Source organism: Tubulanus polymorphus, chromosome 2, assembly GCF_964204645.1.
Source record: "Tubulanus polymorphus chromosome 2, tnTubPoly1.2, whole genome shotgun sequence".
Classification (NCBI taxonomy): domain Eukaryota; kingdom Metazoa; phylum Nemertea; class Palaeonemertea; order Tubulaniformes; family Tubulanidae; genus Tubulanus; species Tubulanus polymorphus.
Window position 1 is genome coordinate 29,783,091 of NC_134026.1, and position 19,438 is coordinate 29,802,528.

The following is a 19,438-nucleotide window of genomic DNA, read 5'->3' on the forward strand; positions in this document are numbered from 1 at the left end:
AATTCAAAATTTTGACCAAATCAAATTTGATTATCACAAGATAAAAACGATTTTACTTAAAATCAAATTTGATTTGACGTGAAAAATTCGCCTAAGATTTGCACAACGGGATGAATTTGACGTCTTGTTCAAAACGGCTGACAAAAAATTACTACCCCGGTTATTGAAATATTATTTTCTATGAATGAGTTTCAGTTTTTCTTTAAGTTGTGACCAGTTATTATCAGTTTTTCGAAAATATTTGTGAGTCCACCATCTTCATTCAAATCGTATGAAATCACCTCCGATTTGTGATTTGATGATTTGATGAATCGATTTGAATTTGATACCGTGTTAAATTCAAAGATTAGACCAAATCAAATTTGATTTTGCCAGGATGAATTATACGATTTTACTTAAAATCAAATTTAATTTGACGTGATAGATTTGCCTTATGGTAAATATCTTTAAGGAATGAGGTGGCACTAGCGTGAACGGATCGAAAAAATCTTCAACTAGCAAGTGGCATTTGACAACTAGCAATTGGCAACGAGCCCAACTAGCAAATGGCAACTAGCAACTGGCAACTGGCATGCCGTCTTCCATGTATTGTCCATTGCACCTACTTGTCAGTCATGCTCCGTGTCACATGGAAGTGAATGCGTTCACGGCTTTAAACTGATTAAAATCTTTATTTGCCGAAAAAAGTCTAGCGTGTGAGAATAACAAGTGGAAGGAAAAGGCTACTTCATGTATTTCTGGTCAATGGAGCAAAGCCATTAGGAAGAAGCTCCAACCCGGAGCGCTTCCCTATTAGCGTCCAAACATTATGTAGACTGGTTATCGGACTCTATCTTCAATTGAAACCAGTCTAGAGATTGAGCACGGTATTTAATACAGCCGGAAGCGTTGTGAAAACAATTTTTCCCAAATTAATTTTTATTTTTAAAAGGCCAGTCACCTGGCAGAATTTATTAGGCTATAAATAAACTAGATGAACCATTTGGATGAATATATTCTGATAAAGGTAAAAATGCATTCACAGTCTATTTACTAAGTAACAATTTCATCAGTTACTATCGATGCTGATATCATCGGTAAAAGTGCAGATCTGCACCTCTCCGCGTAAACGGTTCAATCAATTCGAATTACATTAAATATCATTGTTTCAGATTCAAAATGTCATCAGCAATTCATACATTGCCATTGGTTAATTTTAATATATCTTCACTAGAAAGATTTAGCCTGGATATAGTCTAGTACCTAGCCGTTGTTCCTGAAACAAACGGAACCGTAACCTGGTAACAACGACTGGTATTCAGACTAAGACTAGCCTGGATACTGTCATTCACTGATTCAGTAGATTGCGTCAATCACGAGAGGTGCGGATCTGCACTTTTACCCATATCATCATCAAGCCTAAAACTAAAAGGCTTTAGCATAGCCCATCCTCCCTCTGCAGGGACTCGAACCTGATGGCATCGCTACACTCAGCCACGGCACGAACCCCTGCATCAGTAGACCAGGTGCGCAGGTACATGCGCAGCTTTCCGAACGAAAACTGGAAAACCATATTGCTCGTTGTATAATCGTTGAGGCAAATTTCAAGGAAGAACTATAAATGGGAAAACCCGGGCTAAAATAAAACAGGATTTCTGATTGGCTTAAAATCACATCATCTGAACTGCGCATGTATCTGCGCACACGGTCGATTATCGCAGGGTTTCATGCTGTGGCAATCTCGATGCCATCAGGTTCGAATCCCTGCCGGGGGAAGATGGCATAGCCAGGCCAGGGCCCCTGCCCTGGCCCTACCGCCTAGTCGAAAGTAATGTGAAGTTTCTAATTTAAAAGCTGTCATTAGTCATGTGGTTACTCTTTCATTTTTTTAGCAAAAAAACGAATTCCATGAATTGCATGTTGATGCCAAACAGATTTTCAGCGGTCTTGGACTCGGTAATAGGGATGACCCGATTTTCAGCGGCAGTGTCGCAGTGGTAAATGACGTGGACTTGAAAAACCAATGGCTCCTCCTCGGAGATTTATCAAAATTATCAAGCAGAACAAAAACAAAAATGTAAGTTCTCACTTCTACATTTAGCTCAGCTCATAACGCTAAACCCATCGTCTACCCTCTAACACTAGCCTACCCTGTTAGGGCACCCTGCCTTGGTTTTAGCCTCTATATTTGCTATTCCAAAGACCAAAGGTTTTCAAGTGTATATGTAGGGCTTAATCCATTGATGAAACAATCCAGCCTGTAATATTAAATCCTAAGAAAGAAGTTGATTTATTTATCAATGTTTCTACTTGTTCTATAGGAATATGTTATAACAAAATCATTTTCATGTCTAATTATTGATGTTAGGTCGTTATAATAATCGGGGCCGAATGTGACGAATTGTTTAGTATCAAAATCAGGGCCTGTAACATTATATTCTATATGAGCCACACCTATAATACATAACTATTGAAGGTGTTTTAAAGTTCAGTTTTGATATTGATTTATTTTGCTTGAGGCATTTTGGATTGTTGTCTACAGCTGTTAGTTGCGGTGCATGTCTTTAGGGCCCTAGGCCTAAAACGGGTTTTGATCGATCAGGAATTGAACGCAGTAAAATTGTTGACGATGCATGAATTTCTTTCGAACCACCACATCATCACTGCTAGTCAGTAGGTATAGGTATAACACGTGGCTTCGTAGTTTGTAACATGTGTTCACTATTGTACTGGCGAATTTATAGTCATAAATTTGGTTCTGTTTTCTGGCTTTGTTCGGATTTCATTATCACTCATAGCAGAGTTGGAGTTTGTGACCTCATCAGGTGTGGTTTGTGTGTACAGTTGAGAATTTCAGTGTCGAGTTGCGTGTCTGGGGTCCTTCCTCCCGCCAGGACTATCTCCAGTTGATAGTTTTCGCATTCTTTGAGGTATATTTTAAAGTCACCATTTGTTGTATTTTGTCACAGTTAACTTGACATGTGTCTCAATGATGAATATATAACAATAGAGAAACCAGTGATGTGTGATCAGTCTATCTAAAACAGCTCTGAAAACTGCTAAAATCAGTTTGTTAGATCTCGGAGTACTGTAAGGTTAGATCTAGTTCTTCGAAGAATAAGATTTATATTATGAGCCGTATCATTGAGGTCACCTCCTCAATCTATGCTACTCCGTGTTCATAATCAGAATGACCTAGAAAATATCAAATACCTACACAACTCCAGAACAAATAAGTAGGTTTTAGTCGTGTTTGTTTCATCTCATTCAAGTCTTTTGTTCGCTGTGCTAGGGCTAGCCATTGTAAATATACAATAGAGCTCATTCAGCTGAGCCTAGTTCCTTTGAAATATCGCCAGGTATATTGTCAGGCATCTAAGCATGTAGTGGAACTACTATGGGTCTATTCGCCGACAGTGGACAATGTTCGAAGCACATGAATATACACGATCCAGTGGTTTATATTGATTGGTAGCCTATAGGAATCTGTACATATATTTATACCAATCAAAAGTAAATAATTAGCGGTAGGTTTCTGATTTTATTGTGTATTAAGTATCCGTCTGAAACTGATAATCATGATATTGGTAGTTAAAATTTTGTAAACTTTGCTTCACTACTTACTGCGTATCTATGCTTTATATTTGAATGTTGGTAATAACGGTAATAATCCCCCTGGTTTAAATCTGACAAGGTAAAAATCCCCCAAGTTCAGATTTTTTCAAACTAAAGTGTAAAACCAAAAGTTTTTACAATAATATCTAGGAATACGTAAGCATAGATATTTTATCATTACTTAAAACAATATTTCTTTATAGACATTTTTAAAACTATGATTATGTCACTTTTTGATGCACATTCCTTGCTAAGTCATAGAATAATGCCATTTTTATGCATGTAGCGTGGTTACACAGATTATTCAAGGTGAATTGTGAAAAACAGTAGTGGAGAATTAGAAATTTTTGAAAATCATCTAAGTTTTCCAACATAGGGATATTGCAGTATTTTGTTGAGTTTTACTGTGAAATCAAATTTGGGGGGGGGGATTATTGCCCGTTACCTTTTCATTCTGCCTAAGGCAAGCAACAAAAACTAATTTGTTTGCTTGTGTTTTTTACCTCAAATTTCACTCGTTTTACCTTTTGAAAATAAATGATACAATGAATAGGACCTGAATCCGGATAAGTTAATTGAAAATGATGAACTACATGTAGTCATTTCAACTCAAGAGTTAACGCTTAACTCGCAACAAAGTCCTCGTTATAGTATGTTGATGTTAAATCCTGAACCGGATTAACCAGTGTTCTCCATATGCTTTCAATCTTCCAAAAAATACAGAAAATTCAAGCTTGATTTCCCGCAAAACTTTATATATTTCTAAGCATTTATCAGCATTGATATAATATTGACATCTACACTGGTAGGGGCAGCAGACATTTCAAAAGGCGTGGCTGATTTTCAGAGGGGTGCATGTAAAAATGAAATGGGTTGTGGTCCCTCTAATACCTGTTTCGGTTTGTAGAACAATGGTGGAAAGAATTAATTATAGGTATTGAATAATAAAATGGGTAATTATTTGTATTTTGTAGATGTCGACGAGATCATCACCGAGATTTGATCGCGGTCCGAAAACCAGGCTGAGATCTACCAGTAGTGGCAAGGAAAGCGTTTCGCGAACTCCGCCGACAAAAACTCGAAAACTAACTTTCGTTGAACAATTTCAAGATCCGCCGGATATAGTTAGAAAATACCGTCGAAATATCGGCGGCAAATCTGCCAATTTCGTGGCAGAGGCAATAAAGATTGAACCTAGTAGCAGTACGTCTGATATCAGTGAGGAGACCACAGTGACAGTTCAGTCAGAAAAACAATCTACTGTCACAAATACGGAAATTACGAATGATCATGCATCTAATATTAACTCTTCTCAGCCATGCGTGAAATCGTGTAGCCCGAAAAAACAACGCAATAAAGAGCCATCACCCGCGAGTCCAGAATCTCCGAGAACTTTACGGTCGCATAAAACGCAACGAGTCATGTCTCTGCGCAGTAAGGGTCCGATTAGAAATATACAATCATGCAATGAGTTACAAAAGTTTAAAACTGTTCTTTCGCCTATCGTGTCTGGAGTGAAATCCGATGATGCTAAAAAATTGAAAGTTCTTCAAATACCAGTTAAGAAGCTCAAACTGGTGGGGAAAGTCATAAATAAGAGTCGTCCAGGATTATTCGAAAGGTTTCAAGAGACAAAAAATTTAGCTTTAAATGAAAATTTAATCTCTGATCCACAAATGAATATTGATCATAATCCATGTGAAACTGTTGATATTGCGAGAACATCGTCGGCTGTTTGTAATGAAAATACAAAAGATACCGAACATATCGACGTAATAACGGATTACAACATAATGACTGATTTCAAAGAAGATGCTATTGTTATTCGAGCTCAATTACCTGTTTCTGGTGCTAAAAAGGATGAAGGAAATGTTTCGATTGATGAGAGCGTAAGTAAAACAACTTGCGACGAGACTATTGTGAAAAATATCGTTGATGATATGTGTAATACGGTGTGTGTGAATGAATCTGCAGATACTGATGATTCTGCTGAGATACAGACTGTCCAATCTCACGTTAGTGGATGTGACAATAGTGATGACATTTTTACAAATAATGATGACAAGTGCGCAAATGTAGCAGTCCCTGTAAACTGTCAGGTGCTAGAGAAGTGTGTTCCCGTTTCAAAAAAAGATAAAGTCGATTCAACTTCAATTATGGACGTGGAAAAGCGTATTGATGAAATTCAGGCTTTAGTGTGCGACATTAAAAAAGAAATAAGTATCAGCAATAAAAGTGCAAAACGTAGGCGCTCATCTGATTCGTTATCAAATCACGAAACCGATGAAATACCTTACAAAAAACGTTTGAAAAGTCTAAATTGCGAAAGCGAACACGCCACCAAGAATCTGGCTGATGAAGATATTCAACTTGTTCAGTGTAATTCTCTTAAAAACGTCGAAGTTGCTCAATATTCTGGAAATCGTCCACGGAGAACGCATAGGCCTCCTCCTAAGTTGGAATATATGATGTATATGTGTGATTTGAATAATGGGAAAAGACAGAAGTTGAATAAGTCACCATTTGATTATATGGAAAAAGAAAAACCGACTAAAAAATCGAATATCAAGAAGATGTTGAAATCCTGTAAACCTTGTAGCGTTGTCATGGTAGATTTCGTCAAAAGTTTAAATTTGAATCAACAAAAATATAGCGAAAATAGTGAGCATGAGACTTTACCGCTGAAACCGAAAGCACCGCTGCCGAAGCTCTTCCATTCGATATCACCATCAGCAGAAGATGAAGAAGTTGATATTTTGAGTGTTTCACCGCCCCCAAAACGACCCATCGTATGCGCAGTTCCCCCTCTAAGTCCACATCCTCACAAGAAACGAGGATCGAAATATTACTGTAATTCGTGTAATTATTCGACTTTTTACAAACTTGCTATGGAAGATCATGTGTATATTCATTTAGATGTTGTACCTTTTAAATGTGGTCATTGTGAAGGTGTGTTTGGAACTCGTTCCGGTAATGTAGCACATCATAAACGAAATCATCAAAATCTGCCATTGAAAGTTATCAAAAGAGGTAATGTAGTAGAATCTGACTATTATACGTGTAGGCAACATTCTTCACCCATTGCCAAAGCTAGGCCAGTTATTGATTTAGTCCCATCCGTTTCGAATGCCCCAAATGTACGTTTATCACATTGCGACAGCAGTCATTCTAGTCCGGTTTTTCCTCCACCTACAAACGCTCGGTTTCAATGCAGATATTGCACGTTTTCTTCATCGGGTCAAGTTACTATGGAGACTCATTTTTACACTCGACACATAGATGAACATCATTACATCTGTCCGTTGTGTGACTTATCCTTCTGCCGAAGGTCTGAAACAATGCTGAAACATTTTGCTAAATGGCATCCGGGTCACAAAGTTATTCTACAAAGGGCATGTGGATATTATGACTTTTCAAAGCCTGAAGATCGTGCTAATTATAACCAGAAATCCTTGAATCCTAAGTTTAATGAGCAGCATTTTGTTCGTAGGGACAGTGACACAGGTCAAATGAGTCCCGCAGTCACAAGTAGTCCATTTGAAAATTCCACTTCTAGTCTTAGTTCTCTAGCTTCTAATGATAGTCAAAGCATAGTTAGTGAGCCGGGTACGAATCCTCAACACTCTAAACCTGTGACTGATTTCTCAATGAATTCTGTTACTATTGTTAATTATAATGCTGATGAAGATAACGATGTCATTCTCAACTTAAATGATGATTCCCCAACATCATTAAAAATCCTCAATGTCATGAGTCTTCAAGAAGAAGCAACTGTGAATGAATCATCCATGACCTCTTCAGCATGTGCCTCTTCACCGACTGCAACCTCCATTGAAACCTCACCAACACCGGCTCCAACCTCCCTTGAAACCCCAACAACACCGGCTCCAACTGCACCAACATCCTCTCCTGGTGATACTTCGACATCCAATCAAACATTTATTCCTGAATCTAATTATACGACGTATATTTGTAAACACTGCGCGGGAGGTGTGAAAACAAGCACATTATACGGTATGACAACTCATTTAGAAGCGGCGCACAGTAACCTTGATTTCTGGTACGGTTGTCCTTACTGTCCATTTGGATGTTCTAAGCATCGAATTAATTTGATGCGCCATTTGAAGCGTGCTCATCCGAAAGAACCGATCAATGTCGATATTCATTTAATCGACGAAGATGTATTCATCAGATGCGAATCACAAAATCGCAGCTCGTCTACTGTTAGTAATTCAGCCCAAAGTGGCAATAATCCTGCTAATTCTGCTAATCCTGCTAATACACCTGGTGAAAATACTGAAAATATCGTTGAAATAAGTGGCACTTCACAAACTCGACCACCTCCTCCGCCGATTCCGAATCAAATGCTACGTCAACGACTCGCTACTCCTGTTTACTCTCATCCACAACAAGGCAATTTTCCACCTCGATATCCATCAGCTGTTCATCATTACCCCATGCCTATGATGCCTCCACATCTGATGCGACCAATTCTTCCAAAAGAATATGAAAAATATCAAGTGTTTAATATAAAACCACCAAATGTGTTTGTGCATCACCAGCAGCAGCAACAACCAATGTTTATACCACACTATGGATACCCAATGATCCCTCCTCAATATGGAATGCAGCCTGGATTTTATTATCCCCCAAATCCACCTTCAGTTCTACAAAATCCAGCCATTCCTCAAAATCCACCTCCAGTTGCACAAAATCCAACTGTTCCTCAAAATCCACCTCTAGTTGTACAAAATCCAACTATTCCTCAGAATCCACCTCCAGTTGTACAAAATCCAACTATTCCTCAAAATCCACCTCCAGTTGTACAAAGTCCAACTATTCCTCAAAATCCACCTCCAGTTGTACAAAATCCAACTGTTCCTCAAAATCCACCTCCAGTTGTACAAAATCCAACTATTCCTCAGAATCCACCTCCAGTTGTACAAAATCCAACTATTCCTCAGAATCCACCTCCAGTGTAAATCGTAGTTTTAAATGCTCTTAGTCAGTGTTGATTGTATTGCTGATTCCCTTAGATCATTGTTAATGTTTTTATATAATATGAAAACGAATGTATTTGAATGGGAACATTAGAAATATTACATGCGTTATTCTGCAGATAGTAATCATATTTCCTTCTTAAATTCAGGCCTGTCGAAAAAGAATGCATCTTTATGCAGTAATTCAATCGGTCGTTTACAATTGTTTCATTTCTATCACGTAATGTACATATACTCTTTAATATCATGTTTATACAATGATTTCATCATTGTCGTAATTTTTCGTGTGGTTAATTTAGCTTCGGTACACAACTGTACCGCGGTAGTTTATATTTGATCGTTTTCTTAATAATTATTGATACTTTATGTATCTTACTATTTTGTATATTGATGGTACAACTGCACTTATTATCTCTGATTTTAAATGTATGCAAAATGTACTTGAAATTCGTAAAGACCACAATTATGTGAATTCTGTAAGAATGAGTTTATTGAAGTGACCCTTAATTTACGTAAAGCTTAGCTGTGTGCCGCTGTGTGTTATGCGATGTCCTTATCAGATACATATGATGATTGCGATTATGTTATTTTATCTAAAAGGGATAAATAAAATGCTTCATTTTAGAATTTTGCTTTGTTGTGGTAACTTGAGCTCTTGAATTAGCTAAGTCATATGAATATTTGGAAAGAGAGAGAGAGAACTTCATATCTGTTGGACACTTATTACGAAATAGCATCCCAACCAAAATTCCCTAATTCAAGTGCTGTTTCAACTAATGCAGTATCTGAGAAGAAGACGCTTGGTTGGAACTTTCTTGTGTTGAGCTTATGACGGTCTTACAAGAGATCGGATTTCATACTGACCCGCCACCGGAACGGGGTATCAGACCGTAATCACCGTCAAGTGCTGCCCCTATATATAACATTGACGGTGAATATACAAACTAACATACCGGGCCGATATTCCTGACTGTGGCATGCGAGTAGTATGTTAGTTCTCACATTCACCGTTAACGTTGTGCATAGCGGCGGCACGTGACGGATTATCTATCTTTTGATGACGTAGCGGGCTGGACCCGAGAGAGGTATTATCTTAAAAAGTAAAAAAGGGAATTTTCTAGTCGGGGGCGGGGGATTTCTATCTTTAACACTGTTAAGCATACGCTGCAAATTCCCTCCCTCCCCCTTTTATTACAAACGATGACAGTTTGTGGGAGGATGTGCCCGATTTCCTCCTTTGCTCCTAACACTCGCTTGCCCCCGGCTGGCGGCACCCATTTAATTTGGCAGGGTCACTGTTTTAGAATAAAGTAACTAAAAATTCTAAATTCAATCATTTATTTCGTAGAGGCGAATTCTGAAATATATCAAAAATGCCGGGAAAATAGTAAAAAATACATAAGCTTACGTATAGACTATTTTATATAAACAATATAAAACGTTATAAATGATAAGATACTTTTCAATATGTAGTATATTTGTTAAAATCGTATCAAATACTAATCATACATTATTCCATACGTGGACATAAGATTGTTATCACCTGAAGCACAGGGGCTTGTGACAAAAGCGGGTTGGGGAGGTACAAAAGATTTACTCACACCTTTTCTTTTTTAGTGGTCTAGTAGTAATCTAAGATTTTGGACCCTTGGCTATTGTCACAAGCCCTTGATCTAAAGGTATTCAGATATGATATGAATTATTCTTAAACTCAGAGGAACTTCATCCAATGGTTTTGTTAAGTATTAACGAAATGGGTAACGTAACACGTAATTAGAAATAAAATACTCGTGGATCGGGTTAATCGGATTTATTTTGGAGAGGCCAGAATTTTCGTAATTAACACAACTCCCCTTAATAAAAGAATCCCCACATGAAAATGGCAAGAACCATAAGAATGATAGCATTTATATCAGTAAAAGTTTTCCAGCGCGGTTGTTCTTTGATGGATGTGTGATCATCGGGTAAAACTTGAGGTTCACTTTGATCGCGCATGCGTTCAATGCCACATATCCAGAAAAACGCGCGTTTACAGCAATTCGTTTCGGTACCTGGAAACAAAAATATCAATTCTTGGCAAAAAGAATTTACTGTTTAAATGGCCAAGTATTTGAGAATTTACTGCAATAGGGTCCGATCCTTGTCCGATTTCCCGGGATAAGTTAGGGCAAGTAGGTTATCATTATCACTTGTCCTCCTCCGGGCAAGTGTAATTCTATGTCTCAAAGCCTTTTCCCACTCGATACAACGGATGATTGTGCCACCAATCCGGACTGCCTGTGTAGGGCAAGTAGATCTATAAGAGGGCAAGCGAGATACACTTGCCCCACGGGTAAGTGGCTTTCATTCCGCAGATTCGAACCCTGAGTATCTAATAATACGGATTTCACTTACCAGTGTTTTGTTCTTCAACAACGAGGTGACCTTGACTTCCCGCTACGTTATCAACGGAAGCGGCTGGTGTAGCTGTTTTTGACGAGCCATAACTATCCACTTCATTGCGCTCAAGATTCTTCTTTTCGGCTTCTTCATCTTCGATATCAGATATATCTAAGCGTTCTCGCGTTTCGTGTCTTGTCCAAAAGGTTAATCTAACCAACTACAAACGAACAAACAATAATTGTTTAACATATGAATATTTGTATTCGGCACGATTGGCGTTCAAAATCGAGTCGCGTACCCGATCATCTGGTATCTCTTTAGTAACTAGGCTGATTATCGTTGTAGAAATTGCGACAACGAAAAACAGGATGATACCGAAATGAAGATAATGAACATCTTTGATAATGGACGGACGTGTGTCTAGATGTTCCTGTCCGCATGGTGGAACGGTGTACGAGAATTCCCAGCCGAATCTGATCATACCAGTAACTAATCCGATCATCAATCCCCAGAATGCGCCCTGTAATAGTGATGATGAATACAATTATAGAAATTTTCAAGATAAGTATTCGCCTTTCATTTCATGTGCGCAGGTTCGGGATCTTATCAATCTTATCCCAAACATACGCAACGTACATCCAAAATTCCATGCAGCCGAAATGTGGATTTTTGGTAGAACGTATATTTCCTAAGGGCCAATCGCTTTCGTGGATATCACACATATTATAAACAATTAATTGTTCAATACCTGTTCATTAATCCTCTTCCAAAGTACAGCTAACACATAAACAGCACAAATAGGAGGAGCGAGATAACTAGTGACGGCTTGAATATAGTGGAATAACTCACTACCAGATTGTACTACTGGAATCCAAGCGATACCAACACCCACTAATACCAAAACAAACACTCTGTGTAAAAATAAAGTCAAATGTCGAATTTTCTTAAGAGATGTTTTCATTTTGAAAAATTACAATATGTCTATTTAAGTATTATACCTTCCAACAATCATAAGTTCCACATCGGACGCATTTTTTCGCATACGTTTCCAAACATCTATGGTGAATATGGTACTTCCGCTGTTGAAAATGGACGTCAACGACGACATAAGAGCGGCCATCATACATGCCAACATCATTCCACGAGCTCCAACTGGCATCAGTTTCAACACAAGCATCGGATATGCAATATCAGAACATCCTCGTTCTTTACCGCAGTATTTCTTACATGACTCAGGATCAGAACAACCAACGGTATCTAAAACACACCACGATCATCCGCAAATCAAGCATATAAAAAAATGGGTCTTGTGATTAATGAACCTTTTTAGTTTTACCTGGGAACAGAATACGAGCCATCATTCCTGGGAAGACGAGCAAAAACAAAGGTAAGAATTTCAAATATCCCGCTAATATAGTTCCACCTTTAGCATGAGACAGATTCTTCGCGGCCAGCGCTCTTTGAACTATCACCTGAAAACAGAGACGCAGAAAAATATCGTTACAAAAACACTCGATAACAATTAGTTTCACTAAAATAATATGGGTCTTGTCGAGGTAGTTTGTTACCTTTACTTACATTTTGGATCCAGGGGATACGAATTAGAATATGTTTATACAAACCTGATCAGAACACCAATACCACACACCAGATACAGTTAAACCAAATATGACTCCTGTCCACGGTAGATCAGGAGAATTTACATCACGAAATAGATGAAACGCGTCGGGATTAGCTAATCCACACGCAGTGGTACTATTTAACGAGGTTGTGGGAGCAGATTCAAAATACTTTAGCGCCAATTGCTGAAAACCGCCAACTTCAACAAAACCTACACAAAATATGATATACGTATAGACTCGAATAGAATTGAAAACTTCCGATTGTTTGATAATCGATGATTAGATCTGAATTGTTTAGATTCATTTTGATAGTTCGTGATTGTAAGTATGGGTTGCTGGATGCAATCAAACCTACGTACCTTGCTCGTGTCATCTGCGGAGATTTGAACTGATTGAAAGGGGTGAATCGAAATAGTACTTACCTCCTATGATAGCGTATTGGGAGTTAATCGTCATATCGTATATGAGCTAGAATTTTGAAGAGATATTATTTGAACAGTGGATTCGGGGCTAACCTGATCAGAACACCAGTACCATACAGATGATATAGTCAAACCAAAAATGACTCCAGGCCACGGTAATCCTCCGTCACTCGCTGATCGAATCAAGTGCATTGCATTACTTGGAGGAATTCCACATTTTTCATATGTTCTGTTTGATTGGTTGAAATATTTCGATGTCTCTGGCCATGCCGTGTAATACGCGTCCACTAGATTTTCATATCCTCCGACTTCATTGAATGCTGCGTAAACATGTGATATCACATAACAGAATATCAGAGACTGCAAACTTTTGATAAATCAGTGTTTTTTAAACTGAATGGATTAATTCGTGGGAGGGAGTTAGATACCTTTGCCTTGTTAGATGTCAGAGGAAACCCAAAAGCATTAAGACGAACCTCACCTTGTGCTAAATACGTTAGATAAAACATGTTGGTGATGTTTGCTAGAGAACGTCCTTAGTATATTGGGTAGAGATATACAGAAGATAGTAGTGAATTAAAGGTAATTTGAAGAAGTTATATTTGATAACTTAATGGTGCCCAGGGCCCAGTTTCACGAAAAAGTTTAAGCCTAAAACGGTTAAGTTTGAATTGTTGTCCTCATTGAAAACATGAAGTAACCAATGGAAAATTACACCAAAAATTTGAGTTTAACTTTTTTGTGAAACTGGGCCCAGAGTGTTAGTGCGAATGCAAGCTAAATCATATGTCAAAAATCGATTCAATCATCACGGTAGTTTTTTAGCTATAATTGATATACATTTTTAACACACATACCTAGAATCATCAGAACAAAAGCGCCAATAATCATAATAATTGTTTGAATGAAATCAGTCCAGATTACAGCCGTCAGTCCACCTTTAAAAATAGTAAAATATATACCATAAAATGCATCGATATTACCGGTATGAGATCGGTATCAAAATATCATCGGAATTAACATAGAAATCAACCTGTTATTGTAAATATAGCTGAGATTGCCAACAGGATCACTATTGCTACATACAAATTGAATTGTAACGATTGTTGGATAAAAACTGCCCCCGCGTATAAATCAGCCTGAAAAAAATAGATAAGGCATATATACCTCAATTATAAATTCATCCAGTAGGATGAGTGTGAAGGCCGTATTAGATTCACGGGATTTTTTGATTTAGACTGATGCGGTATTTTTGTGCTTTACTGCTAAAAATCATCAGCTCGCATATACATTACGTATACTGCTAGGCTATATGATACATGGAATTCATTAAAAGAATTCTCGGAAACAAGGAACGGGTTTTCAGGTATTATGTCTCGTGACATGCTTGATCTATTAAAAGACAGTCAAACCAGATATTATCAAAAAAGCACTTCATCGCAGCCATTTACTAATTCATAGGACAATAGACACGTCTGAATTTAGTTGATCAAGTACGCACAACTTGACTCTTCAGAGAGTATAGTCGTGTAGTGGGGAGGACAACTTAATTCTACCCGGGAATTTCCAGATTCTACTAAAAAATCTACAATTCAATCGTAATGCTAAATGCAATGGACGTACTGATATCTTTGTAAATATATACAGCAGCAAAGCTAGAATCGCCAGATACACGCGAATTCTTTGACCTCCAAATCTCTTTCTCAAATATTCGGGCATCGTAAAAACCTGCAGAATATAATAGAATTTCATTAACCTAGATCTACGTATGCATAAAACTGATTATTCGGTGATAATAAAACATTATTGCCTGTCAGGTAGATATAGCTTTAAAAAAAACAACGATGAAATTGTCAGTGTATGCCAACTATTTGTCGGTAACTTACCCCAGCAGCGATATAAACAGGTACGAATATCCATCCTAACAGCAACAGAATGAATATTGCCTGCAACATTAATATTTAGATATTACATTGATTATAGTTTTCTAAGATTCATTAAATTATTCTTTGATTTTTATTACACAATTCAAACACAATAGTATCGGTAGATATTGAATATATTGGTGAAGTAGCAGGCAAAACATACGACAGTCCATTAATGAAAATGCAGGAATATATTAGCATGAACTGACGAGTTATTCTTTGTTTTCATACGGAATGTAAAAGCTACCAGGTGATGCCACTCTATCGGTGTACGAAATTATCATAAAGATTCATGATTACATTCAGTTCGAACACAGCAATTCCAATACCACTTGCAGCACCCGAACCTGCCAGACCAACGAAATGTCCACTGCCGATATTACTCGCGAACAGTGAACCGCCCACCTGAAAAATACAGAATATCCCGAAATTACTAATTCGAGTGGTTTTCCATCAAAAAACATAGATTTAAAACGTGTCAATGATAATTATATTGAAAATAAAATTATCTCTACTCATTTACAGGTAAATTTTGTGGCGAAGGTGTTCTGTTTTGATCTACGCTATAAAGGCTTCAACTAAATGTTTATCAGCTTAATCAATAACGTACGTGATCCACGTTTATATCAAGTTCAATTAGAATTGGAGATTCTACGTTATTTCCATTGACTTCATTGAACAGCAGTAGCCTACATAAAACTATACAATATCACGTAGAGTACTGTGATCTTATATCGATCAAACAATATTGACGACCGTTAACATAATCGGGGAGAACAGAAAGTTTTAGAGGCTTGGTGGAATTTACTTCGTGAGCAATCGAATCTTATCAAACCTTATTAACTTATCTTCTTATCTTACTACATGAAACATGTAGGATAATACGGTACTCAGAACATTATGCATATCTAAGACTAGTGTTATTCGTCGAGAAATCCATTCGCCCTTTTGTAGCTTAATTACTTCACGAGGAAGGCATGAATTATATTTTTACGAAAACTGGTTTGAAAATCAAGTTTTAGTTGAATCATATAGACCTACTGTTAATAAGGCAGTTCAACATGACCCAATTGAGCGGGTCATGGACTGAAAAAGCCTCATGAATTTTTGTCATGAATAAAAGCTAGATTTATTTATTATAGGCGTTGTTCAAATTCTTAGAAAGTAAAGCTCGGAGGAAGTTCAGTCAACAACAGTAAAGATACATGACAAAGAGTCCAGAAGGCTTACCAACATCCAGTGCATATTTCTTCCAGCAAGGAAATATCCCCCGACGCTTCCTCTGTTTCTCGTAGATGACTTAAAAGAGGAAAGATATTAATGCTTCTACAGAACCAATTTTACTTAGATCTATTTATAGTAGATTTATAGTTAAGCCCAATCTTTCCAGTGGAAGCTTACTAAACATCAATTCATATTCTTGAAAAACGATAATATTACTCGTAAGAAATGAGATATTTCCGACAGATGTGAAATAGATACCGGTACATAATTGATCTTAAATCTCAGCTGCTTGATTGGAGAATTCAAATCCAGTATTTCTTACCCATATTCCGAATCCAAGAATGATAACAAAATAAAGTACTATCACAACAATATCCGGCCATTCTAGATTAGTCCCTTTTAATAATTTCTCCTCTTCAACCGACGGCATTTTGTAGCTTTAATGGTTTCTTTTCATTTGACTACTGTAACCTTATGAATACATTCGTCGACAGTGACAGGACAGCCCGCGAGTCCCGATAACCAGTTTCACAGTGACCGTACACTGCTGACACCTACCGGCAGCACTGAGACCGTACACTGCTGACCTCTAGCGCTGAATCACAGCTCTAATGGACGTCAAAGAGCGTCGTAAATGAAGTAAAGAATATCAAAATGTTTATCATCCTCGTTTATGTCATTTAGAACTGTTCGCAAAAATAAGACTGATTGATTGAAATGATGGATGAACCAATGGATGACGCAATGTGTGATTCGACAACCGGTGAAATTGAATCATTTATTGATGGCGCAGCAGCAAACTCTGAAATTGAGCTGGAGGAAGATGCGGCTTCTTCATCTCTTGTTGTTTCATCGCCACCGCAGCATGATGATGAATTAACCCCTAAATTCTCTGTCCTGAAACCTGGTTCAGGCAGTATGAGTAAGTGTATTTCATTTTTATCATCAAAATTCATGTCAATTTCTGCCGAAGCCTGAACCTGAAGGATGATATCCTCCTTGGTTGTTAAAAACTGAATTATATTTTTGAAAACAAAACCCTTCTTTCTTATTTTCTAGTGTTAATGAAGATTTCCGATGAAGATTACGAGAAAAAATATTGGCCGCGTTTGGACAGCGCGATTAATCAGTTATTGACAATGAAACCCGGAGAGTATATACCGATATCGTATGAACAGATGTATAGTTGTGTTTATAAGTGCGTATGTAAACAGTTCTCCGAACGTTTATACAACGATTTATGCCAGAAAATTACTACACATTTACAACAAATCAGCATTCAACTACAAACATCAGTAAGTAACACAGTGAGCTCAAACTCCAGCTTAGCTAGTCGTGGAATAATCGTTATGATTATGAGTTAAACTTAATGAATTGAATCCCTACTTTGAAATTGGAACTAATAGAGATGACTAATGAAATAATGGGACAATTTATCTGATGACGACTTAGATTATATTTAAGAATCTAGGTTTCAGGCAATACGGTCCATTTCTCAGTTGAAAATATGACTTTATATGTTGAAACATTGAAAATGAACTATAGTAAACCTCACCTATTTCCGGACAAACTGGGACCGGCAAAATTGGTCCGAGGTAACCGAAATCCGAGTTAACAAAAAATACGTAAGGAATTTCCTTATGTATTTCCTCAGTCAGAAAAAAAATGATTTCGTTTTGAGTTTCAGTAAGACAAGGTTTACAATAGTTTTCACTTCATAAGTCAAACTCATTACTGTGGAACTGGATATTTATTTCACAAGGTTCTTATTTGTGTTTCTTTCACAGTCACATGACAGTAAATTATATATAAAAGAATTTCACAACGCATTGAACCAATATTTGAAGGCTCTCGGTGGAATTGTACCTATATTCAATTACATGGTAAGAGATGAATCAATGTGTTGAGAATGCTTCTGGCGCCAGACTTCATTACATGTGAAATTTTTTTTATTTTCAGAATCGTTTTTATGTCGAGAATAAATTGCGCACGGATTTGAAAGTTGAATTACTGAAATTATTTGCAGACTACGTTGCTGACAAGCACGTACCAGTAATACTGCGTAAGTCAAAAATTTGAATGAATTTACAATCTGAACTGAAATCTTGTGAGGTAGTTTTTAGTAATGATTGTATGAATTGCAGCGTTAGTTGTAGAAGCCTCCTCTGAGCCGTTTACATTTCCTCCTGCGATGATGTCAACACTTGTCAGAAATTTGTATTCTCTAAAACCAGGTAAGGCATCGTTTTCATGAAATATGCTTCATTTAAGATATTCAAACTCGCTCGTAAACTATTTCAAACATTATGATTGAACATCCATTATTTTGAATATTTGTATTTGATAGAATTCTCACAAATGAGGCCGCACTTATTTGCCAAATATATCCCGAATGTGATGCCAGCTACAGCTGAATCGGATTTAACTCAACTAATAGAAGAAACTAAGCGTATGCAGAGAGATTTAAGGACTCATCCGCTTTTCATGAGGTGTGAAATATCTCGCAATTATTACAGTGCATTCATTGATAAATATTGAAAGAAACTTGAAAGTTATTACAAAAATATATTGCAGCGGAGATCAAAGCAAAAAACGTGGAATTGAAGATGATGCTCAAAGTAAGTATTGATCATTACATTTGATAATACCCATCCATATGAATGAATATTGGAGTATTTTATATTGCAGTGTGTACCGGTATTCCGATGTCATGACGTCTCTCCCACGCATTACTATACTACTCACAGATTACTTATAAATGTGGACGAGTTTAGTACTACTAATACTACTACATCACTGCTTTATCCGTGAATCTGAAAAAAGGAATGTTAGAAACAAAACGACCCTTCCTTTTACTATTCGTTATTATATTACTAGTGAACGCTAATCGGATTAAAAACTTTGAACGCTAGATTTAGCAGATATTCAGACAATCATCACTTCTGGGATCTGATGAATCCCTTTTGCTTTGATCAAATCGACTTGCATTATGTGATATGAATGAGTTGTGTATGAATTGAAGTAATTGTTTTTATATTAATTGTACCCGGTACATTAACTACGTGTATTTGATGAATATACATCATGTATGTATCGATAATTGTTGATAAATAAATAACATGTATCTAATACTAAATACTAAGTGTTTACGGTTACTTAATCATCATTTCATCTTATAAGGTGCCTTTCCATTAGATGAACTGACTCCGGAAATGCGAGTCTGTTACAATCTGCTGACCTCCAGACATTCAGCAGTTGTCTCTATGGGT

General features: G+C 37.2%; 3 protein-coding genes across 4 annotated transcripts; 2 read left to right on the forward strand and 1 right to left on the reverse strand.

Moving 5' to 3' along the window:
- The first annotated feature begins 946 nt into the window (after positions 1–946).
- On the forward strand, positions 947–9,187 carry LOC141900515 (uncharacterized). Its single transcript, XM_074787439.1, has 3 exons — positions 947–1,006; positions 1,872–2,056; positions 4,569–9,187. Exons 2-3 carry the CDS (start codon positions 2,003–2,005, stop codon positions 8,574–8,576), a joined length of 4,062 nt encoding a protein of 1,353 aa, XP_074643540.1. The 5' UTR covers positions 947–1,006; positions 1,872–2,002; the 3' UTR covers positions 8,577–9,187.
- A 728-nt stretch (positions 9,188–9,915) lies between these two features.
- On the reverse strand, positions 9,916–16,703 carry LOC141898589 (sodium/glucose cotransporter 4-like). 2 transcript variants are annotated; one of them, XM_074784572.1, is made up of 14 exons: positions 16,492–16,703; positions 16,176–16,244; positions 15,246–15,350; positions 14,907–14,966; positions 14,644–14,748; positions 14,054–14,159; positions 13,878–13,958; positions 12,599–12,807; positions 12,313–12,448; positions 11,975–12,233; positions 11,725–11,887; positions 11,275–11,496; positions 10,989–11,193; positions 9,916–10,645 (listed from the first exon to the last, which is right to left on the reverse strand). In XM_074784572.1, the coding sequence occupies exons 1-14, from the start codon at positions 16,597–16,599 to the stop codon at positions 10,449–10,451; spliced, it is 2,025 nt and encodes a 674-aa protein (XP_074640673.1). In that variant the 5' UTR covers positions 16,600–16,703; the 3' UTR covers positions 9,916–10,448. The 2 variants fall into 2 exon arrangements, with proteins under 2 accessions (XP_074640673.1, XP_074640671.1); XM_074784570.1 differs by lacking the exon at positions 12,599–12,807 and adding an exon at positions 13,114–13,340.
- A 66-nt stretch (positions 16,704–16,769) lies between these two features.
- Positions 16,770–19,260, forward strand: LOC141899903 (CDK2-associated and cullin domain-containing protein 1-like). Its single transcript, XM_074786516.1, has 8 exons — positions 16,770–17,091; positions 17,229–17,464; positions 17,957–18,052; positions 18,129–18,231; positions 18,314–18,403; positions 18,517–18,658; positions 18,744–18,787; positions 18,858–19,260. Exons 1-8 carry the CDS (start codon positions 16,887–16,889, stop codon positions 18,881–18,883), a joined length of 942 nt encoding a protein of 313 aa, XP_074642617.1. The 5' UTR covers positions 16,770–16,886; the 3' UTR covers positions 18,884–19,260.
- Positions 19,261–19,438: the final 178 nt, after the last annotated feature.

Excerpts from the sequence above, each read along its gene's own strand:
- LOC141898589 (XM_074784570.1), bottom strand. The coding sequence starts at position 16,599 with ATGCCGTCGGTTGAAGAGGAGAAATTATTAAAAGGGACTAATCTAGAA. Across the intron at positions 12,449-13,113 it reads GGTACTGGTGTTCTGATCAG|GTGATAGTTCAAAGAGCGCT; the intron begins GTTAGCCCCGAA and ends CTCTGTTTTCAG. Across the intron at positions 11,497-11,724 it reads GGAAGAGGATTAATGAACAG|GGCGCATTCTGGGGATTGAT; the intron begins GTATTGAACAAT and ends TCACTATTACAG.
- LOC141900515 (XM_074787439.1), top strand. The coding sequence starts at position 2,003 with ATGGCTCCTCCTCGGAGATTTATCAAAATTATCAAGCAGAACAAAAAC. Across the intron at positions 2,057-4,568 it reads AGCAGAACAAAAACAAAAAT|ATGTCGACGAGATCATCACC; the intron begins GTAAGTTCTCAC and ends TGTATTTTGTAG.
- LOC141899903 (XM_074786516.1), top strand. The coding sequence starts at position 16,887 with ATGATGGATGAACCAATGGATGACGCAATGTGTGATTCGACAACCGGT. Across the intron at positions 17,465-17,956 it reads GCATTCAACTACAAACATCA|TCACATGACAGTAAATTATA; the intron begins GTAAGTAACACA and ends TTTCTTTCACAG. Across the intron at positions 18,232-18,313 it reads GCACGTACCAGTAATACTGC|CGTTAGTTGTAGAAGCCTCC; the intron begins GTAAGTCAAAAA and ends TATGAATTGCAG.